General features: G+C 42.9%; 1 protein-coding gene across 2 annotated transcripts in view; it reads left to right on the top strand.

Annotated features, from left to right (window-relative positions):
• Dock1 (dedicator of cytokinesis 1) overlaps positions 1–20,451 on the top strand; it is a 542,363-nt gene that overhangs the window by 452,552 nt on the left and 69,360 nt on the right. For both annotated transcript variants that reach the window (XM_004625582.2, XM_012513454.2), the window contains exons 33-35: positions 2,881–3,029; positions 15,769–15,854; positions 16,041–16,197. In XM_004625582.2, the coding sequence (XP_004625639.1) occupies positions 2,881–3,029; positions 15,769–15,854; positions 16,041–16,197 (392 nt within the window). The remainder of the gene's footprint in view (positions 1–2,880; positions 3,030–15,768; positions 15,855–16,040; positions 16,198–20,451) is intronic.

Here is a 20,451-nt window from a genome sequence, read left to right as displayed (position 1 = left end):
GTGTGAACCACACTATTATAACCTTAGTCAAACTATTAATTATTTAGTAAAATTTGAGAATAAGCTTTTAATTAAATGCATATTTTTTTTACTGAAGGTTACATTTGTGGGTTGTGCCTACTCAATAAAATTTTTTCAGTTGTGAGAATTGTATATTTTCTACAGTATTATTATTTATAATAACCAAATTTCTTTAATGATTCTTTTTATGGGAGTCTATACTGGTTGTATTGTAAAGAAAACCAAAATTTTTATAGAACTTATTGTGTTTCCTAATTGGGTGAAAGATTGGTTAGCTCTTGATAAATTGCGAGTGTTAATAACAAAATGTCACATACAATTCATTCAAGCATATAATTTCTTGTGCATTCTGCTGTTATATGTTGGAAATAATGTTAGACATAGTGGAATATTAGGGGGATCAGTGAATATTTTTGAAATTAAAGACAAGAAGGTATAATTTTAAAAGACCACTTTAGTAGGACCTCCCTCTGTTTTACTGTGTAATTTTAAGTAAGACTAATATCCCACTTTGTAGAAACAGGGTCCCCCACAGCTTAGCCCCAGAGGCACCGTGCCCAGGCAGTGAAGCGAACCTGGGCCTGGCTACTGTGTTTTTTCCCCTCTCCCTTCCCTGGCTCAAGCCCTGTGTGAGGTAACCTTGGTCACCCTGTTCCCTCAGTAATTGAGATGCAGCATAGTCCAGAGGTTGGGGGCCACCGCCAGGATGGGCACCCCTGGAACAAAACATACAACTAGCAGGAAGAAGATGTGGACTACTCAGTCCGCCCAACTGCTGGGTCTCTTTTCTCAGCCTTTAGAGTTTCCTTAGTGCTTCTGACTTAGTGTCTGAGGCAGACAGAGGCTCACAAAAGCAAGAGTTCCAACACAGTCAAAATAGAAAAGTTAGTAAGCTTCTAAGAGCATAACCCACTTTCCAGAGGATTTATTTTAAAATTGTACTATCTCAGCTGTGCTGGCTAAAATGGCAGGTTGGTGGGCTCTTTTGTAATGGCAACAGATACAGCAAAGAGTAGTGTGGAAATTGCACGGCGCTCCCATTGCAGAGAGGTGGGCCTGGCCTGGAGCCACGCAGGGGTCCTATGAGCAAAACAGGGAAAGGACTCATGAAATGAGATCACTCCGGAGGCAAGGGCCCAGCTCCAGTCCTGCTCCTCCGGTTCCTCCTACCAGCACATGGAGTAGCCATGGGAACGGCCCCCTTTTTTCATCTGCAGAGCAGGTCAAGAAGATGGGGGCAGGCCAGATTGTTGCGCAGATTAAAGTGTCTGTTTAGGCAGACTCGGGGACTGGGATTCAATCCCCAGCATGACGTGCTGGCCCCAACTGCGAGGTGCGCTGAGATGTGATTGAGACTGGGAGTGGTGGCAAACGCCTCCCGGCACTTGGGAGGCTGAAAACAGGAGGATCACTACAAGTCTGATCAGGGTAGTGAGACCCTGTAGACCCTGTACTAAATACAAAAAAAAAAAATCTCACTGGGATAAAAGGACCAGGGAGATAATGCTTTCTGCTAGGCTTGTTTTATAGTCGTGTACGCTTAGCATGTTAATACTATAATATTATTATTCACAGCTGTATTATTTTTTAAAACTGTTGAATAATATTTTCCTGAATTCTTGAAAAATTATATCTGATAAGTGAGGTGAGACTAATAAAATAGGGTTTTTTAAGATAAACATTTACTTATCCACCTTTTTTTAATAGCTGAAGGAGATCAAATCAGTCCTGTTTTCAGTTCTGTAGTCTATTGGCAGTACTTTGGTTCACTTTGATTGTATTACAGAAATTATTCTCTTTTATTTAAAAAGGTACCAGATGGTAAACTCTCCTTCATGAAATGTTGGAGATAGAAAAGACCCAAGAGACTGCCTATACACTCTCTAGATTGACTCCTGTCCTTGTCATTGTCTACAAAGTGAGATGCTAACTGTCCTGATTCCAACCCTGGGTTGGTCCAAGACTGGATATCAGGTGGCTGCTTGATCTATGAGATGTAATTGTGTACTTGTCAAATGGTGCTTTGTATTCTGTAATAGGCAAATCGTGGTTATAGAGCTTATTTAATAGCTTCCTCTGTAATGTTGGGTATGCAGCCCACTTCTAATGCTGAGAGCTACATATATTCAAAACTGTTGCCTGCAAATGAGACACAGATGCATGGTCTCAATCTGTCCTGTTCAAATGCACATGATCTGCCTTGTTCTGTCTTCTTTTTTTCTTTTCTGTATTTAAGACAGCGTCTTACAGGGTATACAAGGAAGGTCTCACTACGTAGATCAGACTCATAGTGAGCCTCCTGTTTTCAGCCTCCCAAGTGCTGGGATTACAGGCCCGTGCCACCACACCCAGTCTCACTCACTGTCTCAGTGCGCCCCACAGGTGGGGCCTGCACAGCACGCTGGGGATCAAACCCTGGCCACTGCATTTGCCTAAGCAGGTGTTTTAATCCGCTGAGCTATTTAGTCTGCCCTACACCCAGCTTTTTTCAGTTATTTTCTGTCTAAATTCATTCATTTATTTATCTACTTATTTTTTTTTTTAATGTATTTAGGACAGGGTCTACAGGGTCTCACTACACAGATCAGACCCATAGTGATTCTCCTGTTTTTAGCCTCCCAAGTGCTGTGATTACAGGCATGTGCCACCACACCCAGTTTCAGTCTTGGTCTCAGCATGCCCCAGGGGCAGGGCTGGTACCACCAGGCACAGCACAGCGAGAATCAAACCCCAGCTGCTGGTCTCTGCCTAAGCAGGTGCTTTAGTCCTCTGAGCTATCAGGCCGGCCCTTGTTTTGTCTTCTTAATCCCATTTTAAATCCTTTCTTATTTCTGAATAAATTCATTTCTTTATTTCAAGGACAACACAAGATAAAGTTCATACCAGAAATGGTCGGCCCGATTTTAGAAATGACGTTAATTCCTGAGACCGAACTGCGCAAAGCAACGATCCCCATCTTCTTTGATATGATGCAGTGTGAATTCCATTCAACTCGAAGCTTCCAAATGGTAAGGACCGGGACGTGTTCAGTGGCCTGGGGAGATGAGGGGGCACAGCCTGAGACTTGGCAAGAAACAGACAGATGATTCTAGGGCTAAAGATATTAAACTTGAAAACATCATTCTCTGCAGCTCAAGAGTGGGCAAGCCTGTGATTTTTTCCAACTGAACAAGTTAATATCCTTTTTCTTCAACTCTAGGGAAGAATTGTTCTCAACTTTGAGCTGTTACTTACCTAGTTTAATCTGAATTTACTCATAATAAACCCTGGATAAAACTTCCTTCCTCCCATTGTATATACATATGTACAGTTGCATCAAACATTTTTTTAAGCCTACTTGCTTGTTGTAAAGTTCTGCTTTTAATTGTTTTAAGCATGTGTCTGTGGGTTTTGCCTGTGTGATTCAAGTCATGAGAATTTCTCCAAGTGTATATGAAGCCCTTAGCTAACATGTGTTGTAATGAGAGGAAGCACAAGATCAGAGTAACTAGTGCTCTACAAGTAACAGAATCTCCTGTCTCCCATGGAAATAAGCATGGTGTTTATGTATTCTTGGGGTGATACAAATGCACCCATTTGCACACATGTCTGCACATGGATGTACACATACACCCTTGTATGTGCTTAAAACTTAGCCATGATGATTTGCAGAGACATAAGCAAAACTGAAGAGGAGGATGCTCTGTAAATTGAGAGCAGTCTATTAAAAATACAACAATGAAAGTAAGTGGCTATACTGAGCAATTTGCATGGATTTTGAGAAGAAATTCCTATCTCAAAAGGAAATCAAACTGGGTCAACTAAGATGATATGATTTTAGTGGTATCTAATGTTTAAAATGTAGATTTTCCTTATCCACCTTTGTATGTCATCACTTCAAGGCTTTTTGAGTAATTTATAGATTTTCATTGGTCAGTCTTCACCATCACTGCATGAAGGCAGCATCCATGAAGAACCATTTTTCATTTCCTAGGACAGAAAAGAAAGACACAGAGTTAAAAGAATCTCTACAGCGAGCAGAGTTTGAGTTCAGATCCCCAGGTCAGATAGTATCTTTGCTTCCCAGGGTCTTGAATCACTCATCATCTTTGTGGCCTTGAAGTCATGGTTATATCATTGGCATGAAGTAGAATCTGCTGAAACAGACCTAGAATCCTCAGCATAGTACATGACTGCGTGAACTACATCTGTCAGTTGCTGTGATCCTATGGCAGGGCCAGAGTCCTGGCCTTGATGTGGATCTCTGTGCTACAAGGGGCCACTGTGAAGAGTTATGTCCCCAGCGTCTGTGGAGCCATTGGACCAGTGCTTCACTCAAGCCTGGCCATGACCTTCCCTGTGGAATTGGCCCTGAAGCCTAGGGGAGAGGAGCAGTACATAAAGGTGGAACAGAATGATCGCTGGAGGAGCCGTGGCTGTGATCTGGACACACAGAGGGTGTGCTCCAGAACCTACTGGATGAGGTCTTGGGACACAGCTAGGATGTCATTCTTTTTCTACTTTAACCTCCCAGGAGGCTATTATAAGGTGACTGCTGGGTTTTATTTTGATTTTATGCCAATGGCAGGTCATAGAGAAGACTTTATTTCCCCAATTAAATGCCACTTGAGCAGGGATGAGTGGTATTAGCACTTCTTCTTACTCACCTTCTTTCCTTTCTTCCTTCCTTTTCCCCCTTCTTCTCATTTCAAAATAAAATTAAAGAGAACACAGAAAAAGAAGAGTATTGTTTGTTTCCTTGGCTCCCTATCAGCCTTCACAAGTATGTACTATTATAAACATATCTAGCTTTTTTGTTATGTTCTTTCTGTTTGGCAGTATATCAGAAACATCTTCCTTGATTACAAGGTAGAATCAGTGATTTTAGTGAGGGCCTAGAATTTCATAAAACAAACTCTTCCTGTACTTATCCCCTCCCTATAGCTGGACATTTAGGTTAATTGCAGATTTTTTGCTACTATGAGTAAGTATGCAGTGAACCCATTCATGCACATAACTTGAATTCATTTTTAAATTTTTCTAATATACAGGCATACTAGATTCTAGTGTATAGGGATACAATTGCTGATTCAAAAGAACTTTGTCTCTTTTGACATTATCACCAAATCCTTTTGGTGCTACTCCTATAGGAGTTGACACGTCCGTCCAAACTTCACTGCCAACCAAGTAAAGCTACAAATTATAACTTAAAATGCTTTTCCTAGGCAGAGAATTTGTCTGACTTTTCGAGTTCTGTATGTATCAAGCCCAAAGACAGACTTTGTAAAAACTATTAAATTAAAGAATCAGGCAAAGGGGGAGCAATATATTTATATAGATAAATGTCATTAACTTAGCAAACGAAGATCAAAAGCCTCTCCAATGTTATACCATTCATCAATGGAGTCAAATAAAGGTCAAGGGCAGGCGCAATGAAGATAAATGACAAGTTGGATTATGACTTGTTTCCCTTTGTCTCATGTGGTGTCATTGCTAAGCTGAAGCAATGTTGGCAAACCTTTTAGATACCAAGTGCTCCCGACTGCACCTTAAATCCCCCTTATTCATCACAAAGTGCCAATGCTACACTGAATACCTAAACTTCAAAACTATGGTTTTAGTTTAGAAAACATAACTCGTGCATTAAAAGCAAAACACAATGATAGAGCTTTTAGCAACGCAAACAGCTCCTTGCAGCACGCATACCATAAGTTCCCCACCACGGCGCTATAGCTTTAAAACATCTTAGCACAATCTTGAGTGGAAAGGTTTTATATGCTCCTGTTTACCCCAAAATTGCTGGTACCAAGTAAAAGCTAGCCGTCAAAAAGTGTTTCCCTCATTCTAAACATTAATCTGGTCCTAAGAATTGGGAAAAGATCAGTTTTCCTTTTGTTGGGTTAGGCCTACCTCTGCCTCCTGGAAGGAGGCCAGGTGTTCATCTTTCTCAAACCTGCACCTTCTTTTCAGCCACTTTTTAGTAATTCTCTTTGGCACTTGGTTTTTTGGGGTGTAGGTTACACTGGCCTGGCCTCTGGTCTTCAAGACAGTCAGCTGAGGAGACTCATTACTGTTTCCTTTATCTCGTCTCCAGCGTTGTCCACATCTCTCTAGCACCGTTGCTCTATGCCAGGTCTCTCCTGACCACAGTGCTGGTCTCCTGTTTTCTGTCTTTTCTAAGACAAGTCTGCATGCACTCCAACTCATCCACTATGAGCTGGTTTTCTAAAGTGGGAGGCCCAACTCCTGTCCCTTGAAGGCTCTCTATGTGAATATGTCCTGGCTGGGCACATGTACAGCATACCAGCATACAGTCCTGCCTGCCTGTGCTTCCTAGAACTTCTGGGATGGGATGGTTGACTGCTGTTTAATCCACCAAAAATCCAATTATCTATCCCTATTAGTCACACCAACAAGGGCTTCCATTGCCTCTGCTTTTGTAACAGAAGTGTAAATCTAATAGAATAAGGGGATGATATCAGAACTTTTTGTTTTTGCAATTTTTTTTTAAAAAATGTATTTTGCACAGGCTCTTACTATACAGCTCAGACTCCTAGTGATCCTCCTGTTTTCAGCCTCTCTGGTGCTGGGATTACAGGCGTGCACACCATGCCCGGTCTCAGTGCCCAGCTCAGCGTGCCCAGAGGGAGGGTCGCCGTGGCATATGGTGCCAGGCATCAACCCCTGTACCTGTGCTTGCCCAAGCAGGCACTTAGTCTGCTGAGCTGTCTTGCCAGCCCCAACTTAAAGTGTTTTGAACATATAATGTAGCTTTTTCTTTCAAAAGTCCACTCTGTCTTTGTGGGTGGGGCTATTCATATTCTGCTCTTTGTGACATATGGATTGTGTCCTTACAATTGGGGTGGAGGGTAGGGGGTCTGCTGGATCCAGGGGGAAAACTACCATTTTGCTCAAGATTAGACTGTGTTCTACCATCACAGGATTTCAAAAGCATGTGTTCCAAATTGTTTTATCTTGAGTTTTATGGAGGAGCTGCCCTTGAACTTCTCAGCCACAGTGAGGGCATTCTATTAGAATGTTCTTTCCCATGAAATCATATCCTAGCTTATCTTTTTTTCTTACAAAAAAAAAAGAATAGAAATCTTCCAGAAGCAGTATGTTCTTGTCTTGTCTTGCTGCCCAGCTGCCATGTGTGGCTGGGTTCACTGGGTAATCGGATGGATAAGGTGGCATGGAGTAACCATTCCGAAGAATGTCCTTTTTGTGACCAGGGCTGCAGTCAGAGTGCCTTGGATCTGCTTGATTGCCTCTTCTCGGGCTGGTCCTCACGGAGGGGACTAACCCTTCAAAGGTCTGTAAACTAGAGTCCCTGCTACCAATGAAAGCCACCTGGGAGGGGATGTAATGTAGAGGAGTGTGAACCAGGCAGAAAGGTGCAGTTGGAGGCCCCAGTACACATACCGTGGCTTCAGATTCTTGAAGAAATCCTTCCTACCTACAAAATAATGTGCTTCTTTGCAGGCTGGTGTTCATAGCTGTAGCAAAACTGTGGTCTGTTGAAAGGAAGACATCATGACCCACCCCATGCTGTGTGACTGTCCTGTGATAGGATTGGCTGTGTACTATTCCCCCATTGTTCCATCCCGTCCCTACGCTGCAGTGACCGGGAACTGATGCCTAGAAAGAGTTTCCTTTTCCTCCTTATGCCTGTGTTGTAGATACTGAATGCAGTGGGTGACAAGAATATATTCAGGGACCTAAGTTTGCTGCCCTCTGGCTGTGCTCCAAGGTGGCCTCTCACTGCCCTGGTTCTGACCATTGAACCAGGGACTCTGGCCACACCCCTGCCTCACTCGGTTACCCCACCCGTACCACCACCCTGGTTGGTCCTAGCTCTGCCCTCCCATGGATATGTGAGTCTGCACTCAGCGGAAGTCCATTTCATGTCTTTCTCTTTGATCTTCTCTGAGTGTCTGCAGTATTCCTGCTGCCCTTTCCCACCCTGGTTCTTCAGCCCTTCATAAGAATGTCTTCGGATCAGGATGCCCCGCCCAGCCTCTTATGCCACTCCTTGCCAAGCTCCCTTCTCCCTTAATACTCCAGAACACATTCTCTGCTCCTCCCATTGTAACACAGGGCCTCCCAAAGCCACTCCTGCAGCTGTGCTCATTTTCGCCTGTCCCTGTCCCATACCCACCCCAATCACAGAGTAGCACATTTGTAGTCAACCTGAGGACCTTAAGGAATCTGTGTTTTTAAGAAGACACAGAAAATTCTACTTGTAAAGCTTTCAGAATGTGGTACTTTAGCATGGGAGACATGGGGAGGTGTCTGCACTTTTTGTCAGGTGCTTAGACATTCCTTGCCTTGGTGATGGGATGAGGCCCCGCTGGGCCTTACACTAGCTTTTTCTGCACCTCACTGCACTGCTGCCTTCCACAAGGGTAACTGAGAGTCTTACCTTGCTCTGGATTTTGCCTCATGCACAGAGACATGCTTTAAATTCTCTTCTGGCATCTTTTTAAAGAATTCTATTTGTTATGCCTTTGGAAAATACAGAAACAACAGCTGAGAATTGTAGCCAATGACCATACGGGGCCATATACCATTAATAAAAATGGAATGGAAAAAGGCTGCACAGGAAAATAATATTTGCAATCCTGGAGCTATTTTATGCCATCTTTGTGAGGCTCAGTAAATTGCTCCACAACTTGCAGAAATTCCCATTTAGCTGTAACAATATTAGAACATGAGTAATCTTTGGGTCGCCAGTGTTTCTGAATTCTCGTTTGAATAATCTATTCCTACTGCCCGCGCTGGTAACCTTAAGCAAATAATTGAATAACCCAGTGGATAAAGGCAGCTTCTGCCACTTGGTGGAAAAGCTAATATATTTTGGTCTATAATATGAATGTGCATCAGTTTGGTGGTGATTTCATCTTGTTTATTTTCCAATTCATTTGGGATTTTTATTTGTTGTTTTATTTATTTGTGCTTTCCATTTGAAAATAATACTTGATTCAATTGCTTTGGTGCTTAAGAAGGAAATATGGCACAAGAACTAGGCTTTCATTTATTGAGTTCTGACCCAAGTGTGGTCCGAGAGATCACAGAACCCTTGGCTCCAGGAGTTCTCATTACACTGAATTTCTTTTTTAAAAGCCTTCCAGCAAAAAAGATACCAGGCTGTCATAATTTCCTTTATGCAAATTAAACCAGACTTACTAATGAGGCCCCAAAGTCACTTCTGCACCTGCCTTGAGTGTGGGTGAGATGTCACAGCGAGGCAGCAGACGGGTCGCCCATGTAACCTATTCAGCGTGTGTGGCTGCAGGGTCTCCGGGATCCTGAGAATTTTACAAAAGCTTTCATGTTAAGAAACTGGCTCCTTGGTTGACATAGGAGGATGTGGAGGTTTTAGATATGAGATGGAGTGCCAGAGATTAATTAAGTGTGTAATTAAGTTTACAGAGTGGTTAAGCAAGAAGAGAGCAGCACACATTTTTTAAAAATGTGTCTGAGCACAGAATTAAAGTCTGACTCATAGACTGGGGGATCAATAACTTAGGGGATGTCAGCCTGAGAGCCTAAAACCCAGGGTTTTGAAGGGCCAGGCTTTTTCTCCTGAAGCTTCTTTTTGGTCATGTTCACCTAGGTGCTGTCTGGCATCTTTTGCCCCTTACCTCCTCCAGTAGATGATATAGAAAAGGGCATAGTCATGTGGTTCCATCAGATTGCCCAGTCTCACTGTGAGGTTGGGTAAGCAACTAGGGTCTCATTCTTGGTGAAATAGGAGTGATGGCTCTAACACTATGTTCCTACCTTTAGATTCTTCAGTGTACTTTATCTTAAAAGCCAGTAGAAAATAGAGCTCTTTAGGCAAAAAGCAGCATTGTATTAATGTTTGTATTTAAAGGGTTGGGAAACCCTTTGCTAGTATATTAAAAATACCACATGCAAGATTCCTGATTTACCCAGCTTGTGATGACCTCTGAACCCTGTGCTGTTTGGCGAATTGTTTTAGCCATGCTTCCTGCCATGCTACAAAGCAGCCCTAGATCTCATTTTTGTTTGTTGTTGTTTCTGTTTGTTTGTTTGTTTGATTTGCTGTTTTTTTCTGAGACAAGGTCTTACTCTGTAGTTCGTATTGACCTTGAACTCCCTGTACAGTGGACCCTTGACTTATGAACTCAATTTATCACAAGGGCTGGTTGTAACTCAAGTTGGCTGTAAGTTCAAGACTATTTTTCACATAAATAATAGAAATAACCACAATACATTTGGAATCTCCCAACACACCCTTTAACTAAACTTTTCATAATAAAAAAGAGTTATATAATGTTCATAATGTACTAGAAACACCAAGAATTTTCCTACTGTACTCACCAAAACATTATAAAATGTGCCTAGTGTAGCAGAGTGTACTGACCACACAAGCTGACATCGTTGGCTAGCAGGTTAGGGTTTGGAAGGAGAGTCCCCTTCCACAAGAACATCAGGAGTCTGGCTCTCTGGTGTCCTTTCTGTCCTTGGGAGCATCTGTAGCATACCTCTGCCTCACTAGGCCTCAGCCTTTTAAGAACTAAAAACTAGCCTAAGGTTGTCTGTTTCTGCCTTTTTTAAAAAAAACTGTGCTATAGTATGACATGATAGTTGTCATTAAGCAAGTGAATTGCATTTTTCTCTGTCTGGGTAAGTCTTCTCTGCATATGTTTGTAGCTATGTCTGTTATTTTTCTGAATTTCCTACGTTTCAGAAGAACTTAGCTGCACTGATCGTTGATAGTTCACTCTCTCCTCTAGACAGTTCCTCCAGTGCCCTCCTCTGTTGCTCAGCCAGAGGCTACTAAAGCTCCTCTGAAGACAGTGCCTTTGAGTGTTCCTCCGCCAGTTCCCCAGCTTCATTGCTGTCTACCTGCAAGACTATCGACTCTGTTAGTGACAGTGTCATCAATCACCATCAGCTGTAGGCTTGCACTACTCTACACAGCCTTCAGAGCCTCTCTCCTATATAATTTTGGCCACACTTTCTTCCAGGAAAATCTTAGTGCCCTTCCACAAGACATTGGCCCAGGATTTTTCAGTGAACCCCACACAGGAAAGGATGTTATAGTGTTCCTTGCAGAACTCTTTTAAGGGTTAAATCTGTATGAGACCATGTGGAAGCACTTCAGGAACAGTTCCCTAGTGTACAGCTTCTTAAAGTTAGCTATAACCTGCTGGTCTATAGGCTGCAATAAAGGAGTTTATATTAGTCAGTAGGAACTCAATTGATAACCATGGAATTCTTTGGCCAATTTGTCTTCCAAATCTTGTGGGTGAATAGGAAGGAGTATTGTCCATAATGAGGAGATCCTTCAGCGGTAAAGTTTTGTCCTCTATATATTTCTTAACAGTAGGAGAGAAAGCCTCCCCGATCTACTCAAGAAAAAGTCTTGTTAGCTAGACTTTTGGGTTAGATCTCCACATGATTTTATGTTTTCAAAACACTCTAGGGGACTCAGAATGATAAACCAAGAAAGGCTTTACCACCACTCACATTGGCACATAGCAACAAGGTTAGCCTAGGCTTCAAAGGCTCGCGGCCTGGCGTTTTCTTTTCTTCCTGGGTAATGTGTGTTCTCCTGGGTGTTTTCTTCCAGAAAGGGCGTTTCATCACAGTTGAAAATTTGATGAGAGTGGAAGCTATTTCTCTGTGTCTTCATTTCAACGTGGTGTGTGTAATTTTCCTCAGCCCTTTTATCAGCCCCAGCTCCTTCACCAAGCATACATATGCAGTGAACCCCAGTTCTTGCTGTAAAATTGTGAAACCCCTCCTTACTGGCCTGAAATGTTTCACCATTATCACAATCTATACTTACAATATCTGCATTTATAGCCCTGGCTTTTTCCCCAAATTACACACTCAGAGAAGCTGCAGCTTACTATCTGCCTTTTACTTGTCTGTGCTAATAGCCTTTCCACCTCATCTCACACTGTTGATCGTGACTTTCTAATATAAGTAACATCTTCATCAACACTAGCTTCCTTAGACAAATCTCTTCTCTGTAAGATTGTTGAGATTGTGGACTTTGGCATGCTGTACATATTAGTGAGATCGGTCACATGAACACCCCCTCACATGTCAACACAATTTCCTTCTTCTTTTTGATTGTGATTGCTTTTTTTACCTTCCCTTCTTTCCTTCTTTTCCAGCTTTTTTTGGGGGGCCACTTTGATAGCAGTAATTATAGCATTTACATAAAGCACTGACAAAAATCACTTGCACAAATTCACACCTCTGAGCTCATATTGACACTCATGTACACCTGCAGATGCTTTTCTAGTCGTTTTTGTTGTTGTTGTTTTGGTTTTGTTTGTTTTTGGTACCAGCAATTGAACTCACGACCTCACGCTTGCCAGGCAGGCACTGTGGTGCTGAGCTGTGTCCCTAGCCCTACAGAATTGAGAGGCTTTGTTTCCAAAAGCATATGTGGCTGGCATTCGGGTCTTAACTCAAGACTTTGTTCATAATTTAAACATCAAAATCCAGTTGTAACCCAAGTTGTCCATGTGAAGCCAGTTGTAACTCGAGGCCTCACTGTATCGCAGACTAGCCTCGGACTCATGGCAGAGCTTCCTGAGTGCTGAGGGGACAGGTATGTGCAACCATGCTTAGCCTCACGCCCTCTTTACACAGTATTTCCATATTCTTAGAGAGCCTCCACTATCAGATACTTTAGAGTACTCCGCAGTATTTTCAATTGTACATCTTGTGAACATTTTTGTATAAACCGGTGATTTAGAAAAGAGAATAAAATGTAATGATTTTGCTCATTATATGAGGGAGTCTCTGCCACCTTTCGACAAGCACAGTAAACTCTTGCTAATTTTGTCCTTGACACACAGAACCCTGCTGGGAACCACCAGACAGCACACACTTACGAGTAAAGTGACAAACATGACTCGTATGAAATGGACTTTGTGCTGTCAGAAGATGAACTACCTCCAATTTACTTGGACAGGATTATTTAATTCTAATTATGATAATAGCCAATCAATTTTAGTACGTTCTGGAAAAATTAATAAAGACCCTGGAATTAGGCTGGCTGCTGATCTCTGGTATTGAATCACTGCTTGATAAATAGAATGAAGTTGCCAGGTGTTTCTGCACATTACTTAGTGTAGACAGAGGTTAGTAAAATTAGAATCAGCTGCGTTCTTATGTACTTATTCATCCACTCTTTTTAGAAAACATGAAGTTCGTCAGTCAAAATTTGATAAGCAGCGTACTTAAGGAGCTGGTGCTTCCTCATTGCCTGTATTTGTGACAGCTAGATTTTTGGGAGCAGAAGTGACATGCCATTTTCACAAAGCAGGCTCCATGTTCAGACCTTCTGAGTGACAGGTGATGAATGATTTTAAATGGCTTTGAGTGCTTGCCCGTATTAGAAGGCACGTTTGTCTGTAGTGTCTCTACTTTCCCAGGTGCAAGTACTTGTTAAACAATGTAGAATTGAGCCATAATGTTTCGTTAAATTCAGTCTTATTTTATATTGCAATTCTTTGTTCAGAGACATCAGTATTTATCATTTAGCCTCCGACATCCTGATCGTGACGCCACCAGGAGGATGGAGTGCCTTTGAAATGCTATCTTTGGGGCTAGTGGCAGGTGACCTCGCTTGTCAGGCTGCAAACAGGAAGACCTCTTAACAGAACTTTTTTTTCTGCAAAAAGCAGAATAATAATGGCTTAGTATCAGAACAGTGCTGTTTTTACAGGAAAAGTCATTATTGTAAAGCCCCATATTAATAAGGAAACACATGGATCGGTGTGTTTTTGTTTTCATGGACACTTCTCTATGTTCCTAAAATTCCTGAGCTTCTTAGGCCAAACAGCATAAAAAAGAGGTGTTTGGTGGGGAGGAGACCACAAGATGATCAGGCAGGGGGTCAGGAAGACTGGCGGTGGCCTGGGCTCTCTGAGGTCGCTGCTGTGTCCTTGGTGGCAGCAACAGCCACTGTGCCTCTCCAGCCCTGCTGCAAGCTCTGCCTTCATCCACGGCAGGATAAATTGCAACATTAGGTGGCGTGTTCTGATGGAAGACAGGAAGGCCTGCGCCAGCTGGAAGGCCTCTCTCTGGTCTTGCTTTCTGCTTCTCAGCTGCCACTGCAGCCACAGCCCCCTGAGTCTCCAGTTCAGAAACTGGAGCCCAGAGTGTCTGTCACTCTCCAAAAGCTCTGTTTGCTGAGGCCCAGAGAGCAGATTGTGTTTAGCAAGCCACTGGCTTCTGCTTTGCTAGCATTAAATGGCCCCCAGCTCCATCTAACTTATGACCCACTTTGTCTCCTAATTCATGGGTATAGCACACACTCATTCTGATAGAGTGCCTGCCTCAGGCATGGTTCTAGCTCCTGTGGATCTAGCAAAAGCCAGAGGAGAAGTGCCTTTACTTGGCCTAAATTCTGGCGGGATCCTACTCTCAGCAGGGGGACTTGGGAATGGTTGCCCAAGAAGCAGATGACTGAATGTATTTCTTAAAGGGTGCCTTGAAATCCTTCCTTATACATCATGGTATGCTACTTTGTGGACTCTGAATTCAGTTGTCTGCCTCAGTTCTTCCATATCTCACCTTCTTTCCACTAGAGTTTGAATAACTATAACTATACCATATAGAAATGAACGCTCTTCTTACAACCCCTTGTGCCTACAACACAGAGGGACTATCCCTCTGTGACTTCTGAGGCCGCTTAATTAAGATCTCTACTGTCAGGGAAAGGGATAGAGAATGCATCAGTAGTATACTGGTAGTTATTTCTAGCCTCATCGGCCCCTTGAGGACATTTTGGAGATTTGAACCCCCTCTGCAAAGCCCAAGCCCTAAAATTCAGATTTTCTTTTTAAGCTAGGGAATCTGGAGATTTTCTTTAAAATAAATAAGTAATCTTTTATTTACTTATTTGGTACAGGGTCTCGCTCTGAAGTTTGAACTCATAATGATCCTCCTATCTCAGCCTCCCTAGCTCTGGGATTATAGGCATGCTCCATGATGCCCAGTTTCAGCGGCCAGCACAGTGCACCCAGGTTCCTGGGCCCGCGCAGCATGCATTACTGGGGATTGAACCCAGGTCCTTGCACTTACCAAGCAGGCACTTAGGCTGCTGAGCTGTCTCACCAGCCCCTGGAGACTTTCACTCAGTTCTGAAAACCTTTTCCCACACTGATGCTCAGAAAATCCCATCAGAACACTTTCCCAGAACAAGCCTAGAGATGGACACTCATGAGGTGGCTGCTGGTCTGCCTTTAGGGACTTTGTGCCCTCTTGCTTTTTATACTTTTTCAACCTGAGTTAGAAACTTCACGGGATCTGTCACAGAATGGCAGTGAAGTGGCCCCCTGGATGTTTTCCAATTTCTGAGAATTCCTTGCTGGCAAGTGAATTGCCATCTGTTCCATCCCAGGAAACAACGTGCTCTTTCAGATGCTACTAGTTACTTCATCAAGTTTGCAGCCATTTTTCATGTTACTGCTCGATTGTTCTCCCTACAGTTTCCTTGTCTGTCTTTCTCGAGCTCTTATTTGCACTACACGAATAGGCATGTGCAGGCTCCATTTACCAGGAAAGGAAATGAAGGATCCCCGTGTGGCCAGGGATCATCAAAAAAACTCCAGGGGTCCAGGCATGGCATCTCTTAAATGAAATCAGGCTTCAAAGGCAGAGGGTAACTGTTTGATAATTATCCTGCTGATTTATATACTATTGATGCTCAAGTCCTAAAATGAAATATCCACCATGCTGATTATGTATGCTTCCTCTGTTTAATTATAGTTTGAAAATGAGATCATCACCAAGTTGGACCATGAAGTGGAAGGAGGCAGAGGAGATGAACAGTACAAAGTGTTATTTGATAAAATGTAAGTGTTGATTAGCAGTGGGATTTATGTCAGAATAAAGACAGGGAGACTGTAATTAGACTACAATGAACTTTGTAGCACAGAAATAATTAAAATGTGTTAATAATGGAAAATATTTGAAATTGCACCTCCGTCGAGTTTGTGTTTCTGAGTGTGATTAACAAGGTGCGCATAATTATTTTTCAGCCTCCTGGAGCACTGCAGGAAGCATAAATACCTCGCCAAAACAGGGGAGACTTTTGTGAAACTTGTCGTGCGCCTGATGGAGAGGCTTTTGGACTACAGAACCATCATGCATGACGAGAATAAAGAAAATCGCATGAGTTGTACCGTCAATGTGCTGGTGAGTGAAAAGTTAATTAAATCTTCAATCTTCGCAGCATGCCAGGAGCTAAGCCAAGGCTTTCTGCAGTCCTTAGGACGGTTGGCCACGGAGTTTTCCATGGCAGAGCTTAGCTTCCTCTGTGGTTTCCTCCTCTGCTGCAGGGAAGGAATGATCAAGAAGCATTTGCAAGTACAGTCTGAGCTAGTCATTCTGTGAAATCAGCTCCCCTCTGGATGTTTCATGTAGTCCTTGCTGGTTTGAAATGAAGAGCCAGCTCATCAAGTAATGAAGAGCCAGCCATCAGTGGCTACCGTCTTGTGGTTTACAAGTCTTAAGTCTCCTCTTAGGAAACGTAAACCATGTCCTGTCGTGAATGGTAGCCCCCAAAAGATACATGCACATCTGAATCCTCAGAACTGTAACTGTAACTTTTTATGGAAAACAGGGTCTTTACAGATGGTCTTGGAATCTTGAGATAGCACCCTTGATTACCAGTGAGTGGGAAACAAGTGTTCTCACGAAAGACAAAAGAAAAGACCCAGACACAGAAGAGGAGCTGTGGAAAGACAGAAGCAGAGATTAGAGGCAGGCAGACATAATCTACGCTATACCTGGGGCCTCCGCAAGCTGCAGGAGGCAAGGAATTACTCTCCGCTGGAGCCATCCCAGGCATTGTTGCTCTCAGGGCAACTTGATTTTGACTTTCATTTTCCAGAACCATGAGAGAATGCATATCTGTTGTTTCAGGCCATCGAGTTTACGGTCTTGGTTATAACAGCTCCAGGAAGCTGGGCAGGGCAGCATGGATGGCAGATGGCGGGGTGAACTCAACCACTGCCATCTGTTGAGCCTCACGCATTCCTGCTGCTGCTATGCTATGGCTGCATCTGTGGACAAGCCCTGCCTGATGCAGTTCCTTCCTGAGGCAAGCCTGAGAAATGCTACCAGATCAGTGAGCTCTGAGGAAGCTTGAGGACACACAGTCTCGAATCCAGAAAGTGGTTAGCAAACTTCATGGCTCTAAGCAACCAGGGGACTCCCACACTTGCTTCTATGCCTTCAGTGTCTATCTTCATTCCCCTTCTCGTAAGGAGCTAGAAGGGCTGACTCCTTGTTGTGGTAGCGCTTTCCTCAATTCCCCTCACCTGTTCCCAGACATGAATACAAGAAAACGTTCCTACCTTGCGCCCCTTCACTAACTTCCCAGCTACTGGCCTCTGGATTTCAGGGACATCACTGTCACAGTGGACAGCATACGGATTCTGGGCCCATACTTCCATGTTCATCATTTGTGTGGACTTACAGGTTCTTCAAGGTCGCTGAAATAGGCTTTCATGTCATGAGGAGTATGACACATTCACTCTTCAGAAAGTGTTTGGAATAAAAAGATAAACAAAAGGAGTAATTTTACTTTCAATCTGCCTTAGGATCAGTGCTGAATCTGTACCTGCCATGAAGAACTTTATAACTAAAAGCTCATGAAAAGTCTTAGCCTCTTCATTCTTTGGCTATATAACCTGCGTAGGTTCATGATAAACATTTTGGTAGCAAGTTTTCTTTTCCTGAAGAATCTAAACACAGGGGACTTCTGGGGTCTGCTCCAGCATACAGAAAGATTGGGAATTGTCATCCCCATTCTTACAAGGAAAATGCTGAGCAGGCTGAAAATGAACAGCTGTTCTCAGACCCTCCCTCTTGGGCAAATAACTTCTCCCCAAAATCAGAGCGACAGGATGATGCAGAGAATCATAACTTGGCAGAAGCTCAGGAGAGCAGAAACTAGACCTGAAGCCAGAACTAGCTGCCTTTTACCCTGTAGAGTATGTCCACTTTCAATACAAAATTATGGGCCATACTAAAGACCAGATAGTTTGAAGAGATAGAGTAGCCAGTAGCACCAGAACCAGATAGGGAGAAGTTGTGACTAGTGCACTAAGGGCTCTACTGGGGAAAAGAGAGGGGGGAGGGGAGAGAGAGAGAGAGAGAGAGAGAGAGAGAGAGAGAGAGAGAGAGAGAGAGACAGAGACGGAGAGTAAACTGATAATATGTAGACTAACCAAAGAATCAAAAAGAAATGGTAGAAATGGAAAAAAGGATAAGTGAGGAAAGTGAAAATAAATAGCAGGATGACTTTTGGGTTTTGTTTTGTCATATTGTGAACTGAACTCAAGTCCTTGACTGAGCTAAAAATAAAAGTAGAAATCTGAAACATGTTAACCTAATAAAGAGTATCTTAAATAGAATCATCAGACAAATGGACATAGCTAAGGCAAGAATCACTGAGCTCAAAATCTAAATGTGTTTGCGTGGGTACCACAAGGGTCCTGGGCAACTGCAGAAGCTCCTGGCTTCTGGCGTCTATACCTGCAGTCTGGCCCACTGGTGCCGTCTTGATATTCGCCCGTAGATGGTTGTCTGAGTATCATGGAAGCCTCTCTTCCCGGGTAAGCTGGTCTTGGCCTTAGGCCCAGGAAAATACCTGGCTATAGCTTCAGTGTGTTCTTGCACTCTTGCGTCTGTCAAAAATAATTGACTAGTGGTTGACTTGAAATAGAAGCCAATATTTTTCTGTGGGAGAAAAATGATAACCTTTACCAAATAATTCCCTACTACAGACATAGTTTTATAGTGTTCCCTGTGGTTCTAAAGGGAATCTAATGGGCCGGTTCGTATGAATTGTTAATAAATTGAATAAGTTTCCAACGCTGATGATTAAGACTTCTCTTTTGTTTTAAGGAAAATCTTCTGTACGCCAGGATGTGTGACCTGGTGGAGAAATGGCAGCATGCCATTCTTATCAGCAAAATCCGGGGTTAGAAAACAGGCTCCTAGAATGACACCTCCAGTCACAGTTTCTGAGGTAGACGCATGTTCTTCCTTTATGGAGAGCCTGCCTCAGTGCCCACCTACTGTTACCGTGGTCAGCATCTATTTAATTTTAACTAAGAAGCACCCAGGATTCTTTAGATTATTTCATGTTATTAACTTCTCTCAACTTGAAACATCCCAAATCATTTCACGAGATGTTAAGTATTCTATCTTTAACCATCCCTGAGGGATGATAGAATGGATTTCTACCTGCAACAGAGTTTGCACATAAAAAAATAAACCTATGGGATAAAGAGAAATAACAAACTAAGATATTATAGATGGCCATGCTTTACTGATAGGTATACTGTCTAAATATTCACTGCCAAGTTCATGGTCCATTATCACCTTTCTTCTCTGTACTTTTACTGTGGAAACAAGTCAGATTTCATGAATGAATGTGTACATCTATCTCTGAATGAATATAGATATATAAATGTATATTAGAAGTATGGTCACTGAGTAGAAATCCCACAAATCTTATAGTTAAAAATGAATTAAAATGGAGAGATCATGCTTAATGGATATAGGAGTACAACTAGACTGGAATAATAACTTCTAATATTCTATAGCACTATAGGATAATTACAGTTGACAGTAATTAATTGACTATTTCAAAATAGCTGGGGGCATTGGAACTTCTGGGAAAATGGCAGAGTGACCAAAAACTCAGGCTCTCTGAGATTTGGAATCCAAGCACTGGAAAATAACAACTTGGGAAAGACAAACGTAGAACTAGATCCTGAGAAACCAGGAAGGAGCTGACAGGAAAATAAAGCCTACAGAGAAATTGAAAAGGCAGCACAATATCAAAAGGGCAGGGGTACTCTGTGCTTTCTCCCTGGCTGCTAGAGAAAGGAAAACAAATTTATAGGGCCAAAGCGCAATCTGGACACTCGCGGGAACAATACAGTGGTCTAGGCAGGTGCTGTGCGCTGCAGGAGAGTACAGGATTTGGCTCCCACTGAGAGTCCTTCAACCCACAGTGTCTGGTGAGTGACATCAGTTTGAGCCTGCATATGTCCACTGGAGAAGTGTGTGGTTAGATGTCATTCTGGAGAAGAGTTGTTTTAATTCGGAGCGGCCATAGGACAGCCTCAATCCAGGACTCCCAAGTCCCATTCTTTTACCCAGTCACATTCGCACAGTGACTGGGGAAGAGACAGCCAGCTCTGGTCAAGGAGCTGAAGTCAGACAGAAAAGAAATCCCTTGAGAAGTGTAAGCTAAAGGAGGTGGCCCCACCCACCTGGCCAGGGGCCAGTCTCAACTTGAATTGTCCTGGATTTCAAAGTCCCAACATTGGCACCTTGGCCCTGTCCTACTGCCTGCTGGTCCAGCATGGATCTGGGCTCTGACCACCTTCTTTTGTTTTTGTTTCTTCTTTTTTCTTTCTTTTCCTCCCT

Source organism: Octodon degus, unplaced genomic scaffold, assembly GCF_000260255.1.
Source record: "Octodon degus isolate 3935 unplaced genomic scaffold, OctDeg1.0 scaffold00010, whole genome shotgun sequence".
NCBI lineage: Eukaryota > Metazoa > Chordata > Mammalia > Rodentia > Octodontidae > Octodon > Octodon degus.
The sequence above is the reverse complement of the archived record's forward strand: the minus strand, read 5'-3'. Positions and strand labels throughout refer to the sequence as shown.